Source organism: Lycium barbarum, chromosome 8, assembly GCF_019175385.1.
Source record: "Lycium barbarum isolate Lr01 chromosome 8, ASM1917538v2, whole genome shotgun sequence".
In the NCBI taxonomy this organism is placed as follows: Eukaryota; Viridiplantae; Streptophyta; class Magnoliopsida; order Solanales; family Solanaceae; genus Lycium; species Lycium barbarum.
The window spans coordinates 7,878,453-7,894,687 of record NC_083344.1 but is presented as its reverse complement, the minus strand read 5'-3'; the positions used below and the strand labels follow the sequence as shown (position 1 = coordinate 7,894,687).

Below are 16,235 nucleotides of genomic sequence, written 5' to 3'. Positions count from 1 at the left end.
TCAGTGGTCCCGTTATACTTTGGGATATCGGGCATCCAAAACCTCTTTGGGATTGGCTTTGGCGCTGCACTTGGCGGGAATGGCATTTGAATGAACTTTTTCGAGTCCGACCCTTTTAATACCGGGGGTGTCCCAGATATTTGGTCGACCCTCGCGTTATCGTTCTCCGCCTTTTTGTCGTTCGCCTCTATCTTCTTTTCCCCGGATTCTACACGTTTTGTCAGTTCTTCGAGCATTCTTATTAGTTCGACATTTTGTCCGAGATTGTTCCTGTTGTCTCCAACAATGTGTCTTTCTTCAGTTTCCTCAGTCTGTTCAGATGGAGCAGCATCGGGTGCTCGATTTTGATTTTGCAATTGGGCTATAACCGCCTGCTGGGCTTGCAATTGGGCCATAGCCATATCCAACTGGTTCAGGAGCTGTTGTAGCGTGGCTCCATTATCCCCACCTACTGGCACGTCGCCTACTGATGATCCCTTCTAGTCAGGATCGACTGGGGGCATGTTATTGTTAGGTATCCCATTGTCGTTTTCCTCGTGGTGGCTTGATTCAGCGTGAAAATTGACAGAATGAGAGTCTGACATGTCGGATAAACCTGAAATCTAACTTCAAAGAACAAGTGTAAAAATATCGAGTATTATCAGAATTCGTATTAAACCACCACTATTATCCAAGGCCCCACAGTGGGTGCCAAACTGTTTACCCTTAAAATGGATAACAATTAAATTTGTATGCGGTGCTAAGAATATGTGGTTTAATTTAACACGACGTTGGATTATATGACAAACAAAGAAGTAAAATGAAATATATAGATCTGACCGCGATGAGTGCTGATCGACCTCGGGTACTGAGAACCGAGGTCAATCCCCTGTGATCAGATATTGAACAGTGAATAATGGTGAAAGAGCTTAGAAAGATGAATGAATCTTGATAATTACATTGCCTGCTCAATACATAGGTGTGCGTGTCTCAGAGTAAAAACTGGGGCAAAATAAAGGGGGCCTCCTCTTTATATAGTAGAGGAGTCCTAACCCTAGTACAAATCTAAATAAGGCACAAAATCCCTCAGTAACTGGTGGCGAGATCGATGCCCAGCCGGATATTTCGGTTTCCCCTTTACGGTGGTTAACTGTCTTCTTATCGTGCCCCGACATCTCATTCCAATCCGAGCTCGAGAACCCAGGACTAGATGCGACGCTCCAACCGAACCTAGCTTTCATGTCGGGAAACTGAGGATATCCATGCCCTCGGTTTTATCGTATACAACACTGATCACATTATTCACTTAGAAAGCAATGTATCCAAGTGCTGGAACTTCACTATCCTATCAGTTTCTCATCAACCTTAGTGTGAAAATTCTCACTGACATGACAAGCCTTTTGTAAGGGGATCAATCGAAAACTACCCTTCCTGCTGTCTAAATTAAAACAGTTTTTATTGCTAGATTTTTGGCAATTTGAAAATATAAATATAAAAAAAAATGTAACGGAGAAAACAAAGTACCTTGTGGAAGTTGGACAAAAGAAATGGAAATAGTGTGTTTGGTATGATGGAAAACATTTTCTGCAAAATGTTTCCAGAAAATAAGTTATTTTTTGGTGTTTAGCTTTCAACTGGTATTTAGTTGCCTGAAAATATTTTTTCCACTAGAAAAGGGAAAAATAACTTACGATGTTATTATTAATATTTATTTAATGCTAAAAAGTGCATAAAAGTACTATCCAATTTGCTGATACTATTATAATATTTAGTGCAAATATTTTCTCTCAAAGCGTATTTTTCACTCTCCAATCGAATAGTGGAAACATTTTTAATTTTCAAAAAGTTTTTTTTTTTTTCAAAAAGATCAATCATATTTCTAAAGATATTTTTCTAAAAATAACTTCCATCATATCGAACACACCCCAAGATTAAAACTTTTAAACTAACACATGATGTTTTGGTTGTTTTAGCGCCCTAATGTCTAATAATCGATGTAATACTCATAGTATACCTTGATGAGAAGTCTGAATAATTTTTAAACTAAAGGGGTGTTCATGTTGGATTTTGTTCAAGTAAAGGGGCAGATCAGTGTAATTAATCATGTTTAATATCATAAAGAGCTCCACTAAGACTCGTTGTATATTTTTATGTACAAAAGTATCACCATCTTTTATCGTGAAAATTATAGATGAAGAATATAATTCAGGCAACCAATCCTATTTATCTACCTATTCCATCTATAAATATATTGAAACTTGTAAAAAAGATAATGATTAAAATAGTTTTAAAATCTTTGCTCCTTATTAATTTGTGTTGAATTGTAAATTTCTGACTGCGTGATGCACGGACAAATTAACTAGTAAGTATAGTAATTAAACTCAAGCATCTCTCATTTCTCTTTCTATAACTATAGGCTTTTTGTATTCTTCTCCATTGGTTCACAACATGCAACCCATGGGAAATGCTCTCCCTCAATTAGTGCTTCATCAACCAATGGACTTTTTCACATAAAAATTCCATAACCCCTCATTTTTTTGCCTTTTCTTCCTCTTTGTTCTTCCTATCTAAGGAAGGCAACAATATCATGGGAAGGAGGACTCCGTCGGGAAATTCTTCATCGGAGTCAGACCTCGAGATCAAAGTTCAACCTCGAAATAGTGGCCCAAATCTCGAGGATCGCGACAGATGCTTACATTCCCGCCCTCCGGTCCCACCACCTAATTACCAGCCTTATACAAAATGGTTCCCATGGCTAGTCCCTATTGTTATTATAGCAAATGTTGCACTTTTTATCATTGTTATGTACGTTAACGATTGTCCTCGTAATAGTCACAATTGTTTCGGAACCGATATCTTTGGTCGTTTTGCATTTCAAGATGTTCATGAGAACCCTTTACTTGGTCCCTCCACAACAACGTAAGTACCCATTCTGCATTTTATGTCCATCTTCATGCAAAAATAAATAAATATATATATATATTGATAATAATTTGTTTTGAAATTAATTAGGCGACTCATAAATCATTACATATATAATTATATGTATTTTATACATAAATCGACCCCAAGAATATATGCGTTAATAGTAACCTCTTAGAGAGGCGTATGCCACCGCTTTGTAGAAAATAATGTTTCTTTTGTTAGAATGGATAATAGATATATTAAATTGGCCGAAGCAAATATATTGTAGCAATATTACACAAAGGGAGTATTGCCGACTCCATCAAAATGGAATTAGTCCCAGATAAAGTACAAATATTTCATGCCGAAATTTTCCTTGAAAATATTGTTTCTAGTATGTTTGCACATACCATGTCTTTGGGAAACATAGGAGAAACTATAAAAAGTCTTATCCTTTAGCAGTTTCTTCCTACCTCTTCCTTTAGCTAGTGCATCTGCCACTTAATTTTGCTCCCTGTAGCTACGACGCTTGTGGTCCCTAGGAGCATTTCTTATACTATATGTTTGTGTAGATATAGTTTTATGAAGGAAAAAAAAAAACAATATGGATATATATGATATGCCGTCACCTTTCAAATAATGAAAAGTAAACATCAATATGGCATAAGAAGTAAGGCCTTAAAATCGATAGACCTAGATTTGAACTCACTTACAAGCTGACTTAAATCAATAGGCCGACACCACCTACATAAAATCATGCGTATGCTATTATGTGCCTGTGTATATAATATGTTTTTCGGGTTGATGTGGGATACCCTTTTCACTTGATCAAGGGTTTTGAAGAATGTAATGTTCTAATAATAACATGATTTTTTTTTAAAATTCTTATAGGTTACAAAAATTGGGTGCTCTTGACGTGAACAAAGTGGTTGAAGGTCGTCAATTATGGAGACTATTTTCTTGCATGTGGTTACATGCTGGTGTGTTCCATGTTGCTGCCAATATGTTGAGCTTGTTATTTGTGGGCATTCGGCTTGAGCAAGAGTTTGGATTTTGTAAGTAAATGATTGCCTTACTTTTATGTGGTGAGCTTAAGTCATATACCCTGATGGTGTAAATAATTTTTATAATATGACTTAACTTATTATAACGAAGTTATTGTTGGGTCCATCCCCTTATTTTAGGGAGGAAAACACTTCCCTTGTTTTGAGGAAGAAAACATCTTCCTTGTCTTTGAAAAATTGTCAAGTGCTTGCTTGAGTCACTAATGACATCAATAGATTCATCTCATACCTATAAATAGGGAAGCTTTCTCATTTGCTAGACACACCAAAAATTGAAGAAGACAACACATCCCAAAGAGAGAAAAATCTAAGAGAAATACTCTTAGTGAAAGGCTTAAGTAAGAGAAGTCTTTGAGAGAATTTTTTAGTAAAAAAATTCTTGAGTGTAATTGGGATTGGGGTTGTGAGGTTGAGTGTTGTAAACACTTGTAATATTTCTTCTTTAATAAGATCTGCAGCAGCAACGTGGATGTAGCTCTCACATTGAGGGTGAACCACTATAAATCTGTGTGTGCTATTTATTCTTCGCTTACATCACGGCGTAAGTAGGTTCTGTCTAAGGAGGTTGGTATTTAAGTGGTCCAGCTGTGACCCTCCAATCTTTCCTGGGAACCTGCTTACAAAGGTCGGATTTGGGATTCAAATCCTAACAGTTATTACTCTCTTTCAAGTTTCTAATAAAATTATGTAGTTTATTGTGGTTAGATTAAGCTAATTTTTTAGGAGCTCATTGATAGCGTAAAAGAATTTTCACTTCCAGGTCATCAACTATAGCTAAATATCATGCGGTATGTTGCCCGCTACAATTAGGAGCAGATTTACAACTAGTGAGGGTGCGCAGTTAAACACCTTTCGTCGAAAAATTATATTGTACATATAAGTTAATTACTTTTGTTAGACATATATATAAGTTAATTTTGAACATCCTTAACGCCCTAGCAAGCGAAATTTCTTACTTAATCACTGACTATAACATATCAAAATATAGCGAGCGGTGTAAAAATTCTTTACATGTTAGCGCATAAAAAGTATTGTCACAATTACTTTCTAACTTCTAAATGTGTTTTTCTAGTGAGAATTGGTCCGCTTTATGTTTTGGCTGGGGTTGGAGGGAGTCTTTTATCAGCTCTATTTGTGAGGAAGAAAATCTCTGTTGGTGCTTCTGGGGCATTGTTTGGTTTACTTGGAGCAATGCTTTCTGAACTCATCACAAATTGGACATTATATGAAAACAAGGTATGATTTCAACTCTTTGTATAATGGATTTAGCTTATATAGATTGACAATGTAAATAATTTATAAATCTGTGTAATATTAACATTGTATTATTTGTTGTTGCTACTGTTCATTTCTCCATTATTCTTTCATTGTATTTTCTTTTCATACCTGTTTGATATGCTTTACTCGAGCCGAGGGTCTACCTTCACAAGGTAGTGATAAGGCTGCGTACACACCACCCTACCCAGACCTCACTTGTGGGATTTACTGGGCATGTTGTTGTTGTTGTAGTAGTAATATTAACACTCTCGCAGTAAATAAATGTTATACTTTTTAGAGTACTAATCCCACCACCTCTCACGGACGGTTACCTGTAATTATCATTTAGGTGACTTAATAGCATATTGGAAAAGGCGTCAAAATAACCCCTTTAATTACTATATGAGATATCTTAATTTTAACATTCATTATACTTTGGGGTTGTTGGTACCCTTCTTGTTGACAAATGGTCTCATACTTTCCCTTGACCCTAACAGAACTCCAACCTGAAGTATAACAGTGGGTAACCTTTAATCACAATCAAAAGTAGATGGTAAATTTGGACCTTTTTTCAAAATATTTTGAAAAGTAAATTCAATTTAGTCCACACTGGAGTTTAAGGGCAAATCAAACACGAGACGATTCGCCGACTTGATAAGGATTCACAGTCCAAAAGTATAACAAATGGAAAATTTAAATACTCTGTGTAGTAGTGAGTACATTTGAACTTTTTTCCCTAACCTAAAAATCTTTTACATAGTCAAAATTATTGAAATTAATACAACAACAGCAACATACCCAGTGTAATTCTATCAAGTGGGGTCTAGGAGAGTAGAGTGTACTCAGAGCTTACCCTTTCCTTGAAGTAAATCTCTTGTTTAATTTAGCTAGCCAAATTTAGCATCCTTTGGTATATATCCCTTGAAAAATGGACTAATTTTTTTTTTTTTTTGGTCATAACAGTTGGCAACACTGCTTACACTGCTTCTCATAATTGCCATAAACCTAGCTGTTGGAATTCTTCCTCATGTGGACAATTTCGCACATCTTGGAGGATTTGTAACTGGATTTCTTCTTGGTTGTCTCCTTTTGCTTCGACCACAATTTGGATGGGTGAATCTAAAGAAAGCACCTCCTGGTTATTTTGTGGCATCAAAAAAGTCCAAGTACAAGATTTATCAGTACATACTATTGATTGTGTCATTAGCACTTTTGTTAACTGGGTAAGTATCGTTGCTAATGGTTCTTCGAGAATATGAGTTTGACTTATATACATCGACCTTGTAAAATTATTTTGTACTATCAACCATCAGGTCACTTTTGTTGTATCAGGTAATCTGTCTTATTTTCAATAGTACAAATCTCACTTCTACGAAGGATTAACTGTAGATATTTTTTGAGTGACCTGATAGTGTTAATTCTTTTTACACTATTGATGTATACGAATTAGATTGGAGAATATAGTCTATTGGCTTAAGAAATGTGATGGTAATGGTTATTTTATTTGTAGGTTTATCCTTGGCCTAGCTCTATTAACAAATGGATGGGATGGTAATGCACATTGCTCATGGTGTCATTACTTAAGTTGTATCCCAACCCCTCTATGGAGTTGTACTGAAGCACGTTGTGCGGTAAAATCTTTCTCCAACGTCTTTGTTATCTTAGAATTGCTTTCTATTCTTGCATTTGTCTTTTTAGCACGGATTTCCCTTTAAACGCACTGCTGTTTAATTTTTGCCCCTCATATAATCTGTGGTTTTAAATTTTTGCGCCTGCTGTTTATTTAATGAAAATATTCAGACCTGCTTCGCTCGACATAACATTTTTATCTTTCAAAACTGAACTTTTGTCTCGCTCGACATTAAGTTATGCAACATAAGTTGTGTAGTATTTTTCATATTATGCTGAGTGTTGAAAGTTTTATCTTTTCCGGCATAACTTGTGGGATATTATGATACATAATCTGAAGCTAAATGTAAATTTTGCCAAGTGACATCTAAACTTATACTGTTTTTCAGATTATGTTGAGTTTTACCTTGTCCGGCATAACTTGTGAAATGTTATGATACATATACCGAAACTAAATGTAAAATTTGCCGAGCGAAATCTTAAATTATACCGCGCCAAAAGTGCCGAAGGACAAATATTAAAGACCACAAATTTGAGGGGCAAAAATTAAAGACCACCAGGCAAGGGAATTTGTGCGAATGACCCCTTGCATTGTCTTTAAATTATTAAGTGGGATAGGCTCAAGATGTGGGGGCAGAAAAGGAAGAAAATGGAAAGATCTTTAGGAGCGGCGTTTATTTTGATTAAAGATTAACATATTTGAATTTAAACCCATATTTGAATGTTAAAGTTTTATATTTAAACATCATTACCGAATGATTATGACAATGTTTATAATTTATTTTTCATAAAAGATGAACAAATATAAAAGTAAAATAATTTAAATATTATATCCACAAGTTATTAAGTTGAAAGGGAGTCTTGGTGTAACTGGTAAAGTTGCTGTCATGTGACTAGGAGGTCACGGGTTCGAGCCGTGGAAACAGCCTTTTGCAAAAATGCAAGGTAAGGCTGCGTACAATAGACCCTTGTGGTCCGGCCTTTCCCCGGACCCTGCGCATAGCGGGAGCTTAGTGCACCGGGCTGCTCTTTTTATCCTCAAGTTCTTAAGTTGTAAGCTGGTGGTTAGTTTTGGCTAGCTAATCGTATATATTTGGAGATGATGGCTAGCGGTGGTAGTTGGTGTACGATAGGAGTGATAACTCTAGCGCTTGGTAGTGATAGTTGAAGTGGTCGATGATAGTGGTTGGCGACGATGGTATTGGTGGTGGTTGTGCGATAGTGGTAATTGTTAAAACTGGATATTGGGTCCAACTCAACTCTAAAGGCCATCTCATGAGGGGAGGAATGTCCAGAGCATATAAGGAGACCATCCATCCCATTAATCACCGATGTGAGACTTCTTCACACCCCCACCACCCCCACGCCCAGGACTGGACATCTGGAGAGTAGACAATTTAATATAGGGCCCAACATCGGGTGAGATGGGTTTTGTTTTGATACCATGTGAAGAATGATTATTGGCTCTAACTCAACCCCAAAAGCTAATTCATGAGGGGAGGATTTCCCAAGATCATATAAGGAGATAACCCATCACATTTAACCACCGATGTATGACTTCTTCACAATAATTGTGATGGTGGAGGTAGTTGATCGTAGTGGATTGGTAGCGGTGGTGTTGGTTGGTAATGGTAGTGGTGATGACAATGGTGATAGTTGTGATGGTGGAGCTGAGTGGTTGTTTGGCAGTGACTGATAGTGATGGTGGTTGATAGTGATGACGACAACGGTGATGGTGGTGGTGGCCGATGATATTATTTGTGTGTAGTAGTAATTGATGTTCGTTAAGGATAAGAAATATCATCTTCTCGAGAATTCTTGAATAACCTCTTAATAATATTAAAACTATGTTCTAGATTTGAATAATTCAAATCTATTCAGATCCATTTAATAGTTAAATCTTAATAGAAATAAACACATATAATGTTCTTAGGTCTGAGTCATTCAAATCCAAACATCTATTAAATACAAATAAATGAAGCCTTAGGAGCCGTTTGGACATGGTTTGAAACCATGGTTTGAAATCATGAGATGAAATCATGATTTCAAACCATGTTTGGACATGCAATTTAGATTTCTTAAGTTGTATTTTTTCTTATAGACATAAAAACCCCACAAGTTGTGAAAACTATCCAAATATTCTCAATTCTTATACAATCTTACCAAATGAGCAAGTCATAGTTCATAACAAAATTAATACGATGCTAGAAGGCCTTTCTAAAAAATACAACATCAATTGATCAAACTTTACACTACAAGAAAAAATATATTTGGCAACAATTTTTTTTTTGTTGCCATAGATTGATTATTGTTGCAAAAAGTACTTTTGACAACAAAAATAACTAACTTGTTGCATAGACTTTTCCCAACGGCTGTTATTGCAACAACGCGCAAAAAACTTTTTTTGTTGTTGCCAAAAGTACTTTTTGCAACAATAATCAATATTATGGCAACAAAATTAAATTCTTTGGCAACAAAAAAGTTCATTTGCCAACAATAAAACTAAGTTGTTGCCAAATATTAAATTTTTTGTTGTCATTTCTATACTTTCTTGTAGTGGTTCAATAACAAAGAAAATTTAACATGAATAGTAATGTAACTACTCTTTAATATAATCCTCTCACATGGTAGACATGAATAAAGGTTGATAAATGGTTGGTGGGAGTAATTTTTAAAAATATCTGCTAACTTATGGGTCTTTTTTTTATAAAATATAAACTTATCGGTCAAATTTTATATTTAAATTTTTTGAAACCATGATTTGAAACCATGAAATGAAATGTATGTACAAATGCTGATTTCATCTCATAGTTTAACCACGGCTCAAATCGCATGTCCATACAACCTTGGACTTAAAAAATGTAAGATAGGTTTCAATTATTAGACAACACGTATCTAGTCTATTTTTGCCACGCTTTTTGAGTTGCTATGCTTTTTCCATCCTTTATTGTGAGATTTTCTTCTTGTCTTTTAATTCTTCATTTATTTTTTTTGTTTGGAGAAGAAGAGCGAGAGGAAATAATAATCATAATGTTATGTGATTGTAATTGTTAGGATTTGAATCCCAAATTCGACCTTTGTAAGCAGGTTCCCAGGAAAGATTGGAGGGTCACAGCTGGACCACTTAAATACCAACCTCCTTAGACAGAACCTACTTACGCCGTGATGTAAGCGAAGAATAAATAGCACACACAGATTTATAGTGGTTCACCCTCAATGTGAGAGCTACGTCCACGTTGCTGCTGCAGATCTTATTAAAGAAGAAATATTACAAGTGTTTACAACACTCAACCTCACAACCCCAATCCCAATTACACTCAAGAATTTTACCACAGAAAATTCTCTCAAAGACCTTCTCTTACTTAGGCCTTTCACTAAGAGTATTTCTCTTAGATTTTTCTCTCTCTTTGGGATGTGTTGTCTTCTTCAATTTGGTGTGTTTACAAATGAACCATAAGCTACCTATTTATAGGAATGAATTTCCTATGATGAGGTAAGCGCTTACATCACGACTATCATGAGGTAATCGCTTGCATCACGACTATGTGAACAAAAGAATTGACTTGTTTGGCCAATTCCACACCTAACAAATCTCCCACTTGAAGACTAATTTTAATTTGTCTTCACACTTTGATCGATGCAGCAGCTCTTTCCTACTTTCATACTTCGTGCAGGCCAACTGAAGTTGAGCATAGCTTCAGTTTGTCTATCGTCACTGCCTTTGTCAGCATGTCTGCTGGATTCTGACTCTCTGCGATCTTCTCAAGCACTAGCGCTCCATCTTCCAAAGTTGATCTAATGAAATGGTACCGGAGTTGTATGTGCTTCGTTCGAGCATGGTAAACCGGGTTCTTTGCCAAATGAATGGCGCTTTGGCTATCACAATATAGCACACTTCCCTCGTGGTCCTGATCCAATTCCCGCAGAAAAGATTGTAGCCACATCATTTCCTTTGTGGCCTCCGTCACAGCAACGTACTCAGCCTCATAACTAGAGAGAGCTACTATCTTTTGCAACTTGGAAACCCAAAAGATTGCAGTACCTCCGAATGTGTAAACATACCCGGATGTGCTCCTTCTGCTATCAATATCACCACCGTTGTCAGCATCAGCATACCCTTGCAATCCTGTTTTTGATTTTCGGAAATACAGAGCTGAACTCGAGCTGCCTTTCAGATATCTGAATATCCACTTCACAGCCTCCCAGTGTTGCTTTCCCGGATTGCTCATAAATCGGCTGACAACTCCCACTGCATGTGCAATGTCTGGCCTTGTACATATCATTGCATACATAAGACTACCTATTGCAGATGCATAAGGTATCTTGTCCATCTGCTTCTTCTCATCCTCGGTTGTCGGCGACTGATCCTTTGACAACCGAAAGTGTCCAGCCAAGGGAGTGCTGACTGGCTTGGCATCATGCATGTTAAACCTTTTGATAACTTTCCTCACATATTCTTCTTGTGAGAGTTTGATGCCCTCCTTGCTTCGGTCGATTCTCATCCCAAGGATTTGCTTTGCAGCTCCCAAATCCTTCATTGCAAACTCTTCCGATAACTCTTTTTTCAACCGATCAATCTCCTGTAGGTTTTCTCCTACGATTAGCATGTCGTCGACATAGAGTAGCAGTATCATGTACGAGTCTTCAAATTTTTTTGAAGTAACAGCAGTGATCTGCCTCGCACCTTGAAAAATCAGCTTTCTTCATAAAGCTGTCAAACTTTAAATACCACTGTCTTGGAGCCTGTTTTAGTCCGTACAGACTCTTTTGAAGTTTGCACACCAGATTCTCCTTTCCTTTGATTTTGAATCCCTCCGGCTGTCGCATGTAGATTTCCTCGTCTAGATCACCGTGAAGAAATGCAGTTTTCACGTCCATCTGTTGCAGATGTAGATTTTCCTTTGCTACCAGCCCAAGAACAGTTCTGATAGTCACCATCTTGACTACGGGAGAGAAGATCTCCGTATAGTCAATTCCTTCTTTCTGTTGAAATCCCTTTGCAACCAGCCTTGCTTTATAACACTTGCTTCCATTGGGTTCTTCCTTTATCCGATAAACCCATTTGTTTTGCAATGCCTTTTTATCCTTTGGCAACTCGGATAATTCCCATGTATGATTTGCCGATAGTGAATCCATCTCATCTTTCATTGCCAGCTCCCACTTAGTCGATTCATCGACTTGCATTGCTTCTTCATAACATTCCGGCTCCCCTCTATCAGTGAGTAGAATGTAGTTGAGGGATGGAGAGTACCTGTGAATTGGATTCCTGATCCTAGATGATCTACGCAGCTCTGTGATTGGCGTCTGTTCATTTGTTTCAGAATCAACACTTTCATCAGCACCTTCTCGGATTGTTTGTTCCTCTGCCTCGGTTGTACCTGGCTGCGGCTCAGGTGCCGGAAAGTCCCTCAAATCGACTATTTCCGATTCCTTGTCCTGACATTCTGAATTCTTTTGCAGCTTGTCTTTGTACAGTACCTCTTCGTTGAAGACAACATTCCTGCTTCGGATGATCTTCCGATTTTGTTCATCCCAAAATCGGTACCCAAGCTCGGTGTCACCATAGCCAATAAAGTAACACTTCTTTGATTTTGGATCAAGCTCTCTTGTAGCCGTATCATCATTATGAACATATGATAAGCAACCGAACACTTTCAGAAATGAAAGATTTACCTTCTTGCCACTCCAGACTTCTTCTGGAATTCTGAAATCCAAGGGAACTGACGGTCCTCGGTTAATTAAGAAGGCCGCGGTATTGACTGCATCTGCCCAGAATGTCTTGGGCAGTCTAGAGTGTATTCTCATACTCCGAGCACGCTCGTTCAACGTTCGGTTCATTCTTTCGGCTACTCCATTCTGTTGCGGCGTTCCAGGAATAGTCTTCATCATCTTGATCCCATTATCGGCACAGTACCGTTTGAAATCACCATCAGTGTATTCTCCGCCGTTGTCGGACCTCAAACACTTCAACTTGAGGTTTGTTTCATTCTCGACCATAGCTTTCCATCTTTTGAATACACTAAACACATCGAATTTATTTTTCATAAAATAAACCCATACCTTCCTGGTTGAATCATCAATGAAGGTCACGTAGTAGTGTGATCCTCCAAGGGAGGGTACAGTGGTAGGTCCCCACACGTCTGTGTGCATCAATTCCAGCTTTTCGACCTTCAACTCTCTGCCTGCACTTGAGAAGCTTACTCGCTTTTGTTTTCCGAGAATGCAGCTCTCACACGTATGAAGGTCCACCGTCTTCAGCTCCGGAATTAAGCCATTTGTCACCAACAGCTTCATCCCCTTCTGGCTGATATGCCCAAGCCGACAATGCCACAAATCTGTCTTCTTTGTGTTGTCAACCACAACAACAATATCACGACAGCTATCCGTCATGTAGAGAGTGCCAATCTTCTTTCCTCGGCCAACTACCATAGCACCTTTCGCCACCTTCCAAGACCCATTACCAAAGTTGAGATCATATCCCTCATCATCAAGCTGACCTACTGAAATCAGGTTTCGCATCAGCTTTGGAACATGTCTAACTTTTGTAATCTTCCACGAGGATCCATTTGACATCTTCAAATTAATGTCTCCCGTGCCAACAACGTCTAGCGGCTCTCCATCGGCTAAATAAACTTTGCCGAGATTCCCAGCCACGTAGTTTGTCATTATATCATGATGTGGGGTGGTATGAAAGGACGCTCCTGAGTCAAGCACCCAAGAGTCTATCGGGCTGTCAACCGATAGCAACAACGCATCGCCAATGTCTTCCGTAGCAGCGTTAATTCCAGCCCCCTTGTTGTCCTCCTTCTTTGGCGCCCTGCAGTTCTTCTTGAAATGACCTGGTTTTCCACAGTTCCAACAATCAAATGTTCGTCCTGGTCTGGATTGACCCCTGCCATTCCATGACTTCGATCTGCCCCTATTTCGGTTGTAGTTTCTGTCATAATTTCTGCTTCTGTTTTCAACATTAAAAGCAGAACTCGTCGATGCCTCTCCAGAATCTGTCCTGCACACATCCTCAGCAAGGATACGATCCCTAACATCGTTGAACTTTAGTTTGTCACTGCCGACAGAATTACTAACCGCTGCTCTCATTGGCTCCCAGCTATTTGGTAGGGATGCCAACAAAATTAGAGCTTGCACTTCATCATCGAAGTCAATTTTTACCGATGACAATTGATTTACAATGGTATTGAATTCATTTACGTGTGCAGCAACATGAGCATTTTCCATCATCGTTAGATGAAATAGTTTCTTCATGAGAAATACCTTATTATTTGCCGAAGGTTTCTCATACATGTCAGACAATACCTTCATCATATCTGCGGTGGTCTTCTCCTTTGCCACGTTGTGAGCAACGTTCTTCGACAGCGTCAGTCGAATGACTCCCAGAACTTGTCTGTCGAGGAGATCCCAATCTGCTTGCTTCATCTCCTCTGGTTTCGGACTCAGAGGTTCATGAAGCTTTCTGCCATATAAATAATCTTCAATTTGCATTCTCCAGAACGCAAAATCTGTACCATCGAATTTACCGATGCCGTGCGTCATACCATCTTCGCCTCCCATCGTTTCTAAATCACAACACAACCTGTTGCTCTGATACCAGTTGTTAGGATTTGAATCCCAAATCCGACCTTTGTAAGCAGGTTCCCAGGAAAGATTGGAGGGTCACAGCTGGACCACTTAAATACCAACCTCCTTAGACAGAACCTACTTACGCCGTGATGTAAGTGAAGAATAAATAGCACACACAGATTTATAGTGGTTCACCCTCAATGTGAGAGCTACGTCCACGTTGCTGCTGCAGATCTTATTAAAGAAGAAATATTACAAGTGTTTACAACACTCAACCTCACAACCCCAATCCCAATTACACTCAAGAATTTTACCACAGAAAATTCTCTCAAAGACCTTCTCTTACTTAGGCCTTTCACTAAGAGTATTTCTCTTAGATTTTTCTCTCTCTTTGGGATGTGTTGTCTTCTTCAATTTGGTGTGTTTACAAATGAACCATAAGCTACCTATTTATAGGAATGAATTTCCTATGATGAGGTAAGCGCTTACATCACGACTATCATGAGGTAAGCGCTTACATCACGACTATGTGAACAAAAGAATTGACTTGTTTGGCCAATTCCACACCTAACAGTAATAACATTAAACAATTTTTTTCTTGTATGAGGAATGAAATTCAAGGTAGGTTTTGTAACTTAAAATGAGATTTTGAAGTATTTGAGGAAAAGAAATAAAGGGGACTTTTTAAATCTGGTAACTTATCTGATTTAATCATGTTCTAATGTTTAAAGCGTTGACAGCTTATGTTATTTTTTTAATTTATTTTTGCTTATGTTTCTTATGTATATATTTTGGTGGGATAGGCTCATGAATAATGGGAAGTAAAAGATAAAAAAAAATTAAAAATAGAATGTTACGCCTTAGTAATGTAGGATGGAATTGAAACCATTAGACTATAACTTTGATGTGTATATACATATTTTAGATCACTGAAAGTGATAATTACAATTGAAGTTCCTGCTCTCCACGAGATTGTCGTCCTTCATAGTGATACTATATTTGCATGTTTTCCTTTCTTACATGTTTTTTTTTTTTTTCTGAAGAAAGGAAATGACTTAAAGTAAATTGGAGTAGATCTAAACGATACTAACCCTAATTAATTCGTGCACTAATTACATGGAATAGATCTAAAACGATATTATTTTTAAAGATTCATTGTTCAAAAGCTGACATAAAAAGATTGGGGGAGTATCCCAAAACATAGATTCTCCCAAAGTGTGATGCGCAGCTTTCTTCCCATGTACTGCTAGCTCATGTGCTGCTTGGTTCGCCTCTCTGAAATTGTGTTGCAGAGTTGCATTTCCCTTTCTAACATGCTTGCTTACTTATGTACTAATTTTTTTTTTTTTTTGGCTGCAGACAACCCAACTTGGGAGTCAATTGAACATGACGTGCACATCGAATCATAAAAATGGGACTTATATTTTGGCAAATCCCAACAACACTTTAGAAATTCAAATGCTATGTTCCAAACTTTGCAGATGAAGAAATTCATTGTTGGGAAATTATTATTTGTGGTGAAGGTATCAAGCAACACTTTTTGGCTGTTCATTGCCAAGGACACTAATTTTAATTGGAGACTGCAAAAGATTATGTGAATCAACCTTCATTTAAACAAGTTTATTAATATATAAGTATTAACAATGAATTTTTTTTGTTTCTTCTTCTTTCTCCTCTTCTTTTCTTTCAGGGTTATCTGTATATTTGTACCAAATGTTGCTTTTACCAGTGTACACCACCATATATAAATCCTTTTATTGCCGAAATTTTCTTTTGGATCAGTTGTATTTGTACAACAATGACTCTTCTCTTCTTTTTTCAATGTAA

At 37.6% G+C, this 16,235-nt stretch overlaps 1 protein-coding gene across 1 annotated transcript; it reads left to right on the top strand.

The window, feature by feature from the left end:
- Window positions 1-2,444: 2,444 nt before the first annotated feature.
- Window positions 2,445-16,235, top strand: LOC132605861 (RHOMBOID-like protein 1). The gene is made up of 6 exons (XM_060319122.1): window positions 2,445-2,898; window positions 3,775-3,938; window positions 5,020-5,183; window positions 6,168-6,427; window positions 6,715-6,835; window positions 15,768-16,235. Exons 1-6 carry the CDS (start codon window positions 2,567-2,569, stop codon window positions 15,891-15,893), a joined length of 1,167 nt encoding a protein of 388 aa, XP_060175105.1. The 5' UTR covers window positions 2,445-2,566; the 3' UTR covers window positions 15,894-16,235.

Coding starts and splice junctions, on each gene's coding strand:
- LOC132605861 (XM_060319122.1), top strand. CDS start 2,567: ATGGGAAGGAGGACTCCGTCGGGAAATTCTTCATCGGAGTCAGACCTC. Junction 3,939..5,019: donor TGAGCAAGAGTTTGGATTTT/GTAAGTAAATGA, acceptor GTGTTTTTCTAG/TGAGAATTGGTCCGCTTTAT. Junction 6,428..6,714: donor TTAGCACTTTTGTTAACTGG/GTAAGTATCGTT, acceptor TTTTATTTGTAG/GTTTATCCTTGGCCTAGCTC.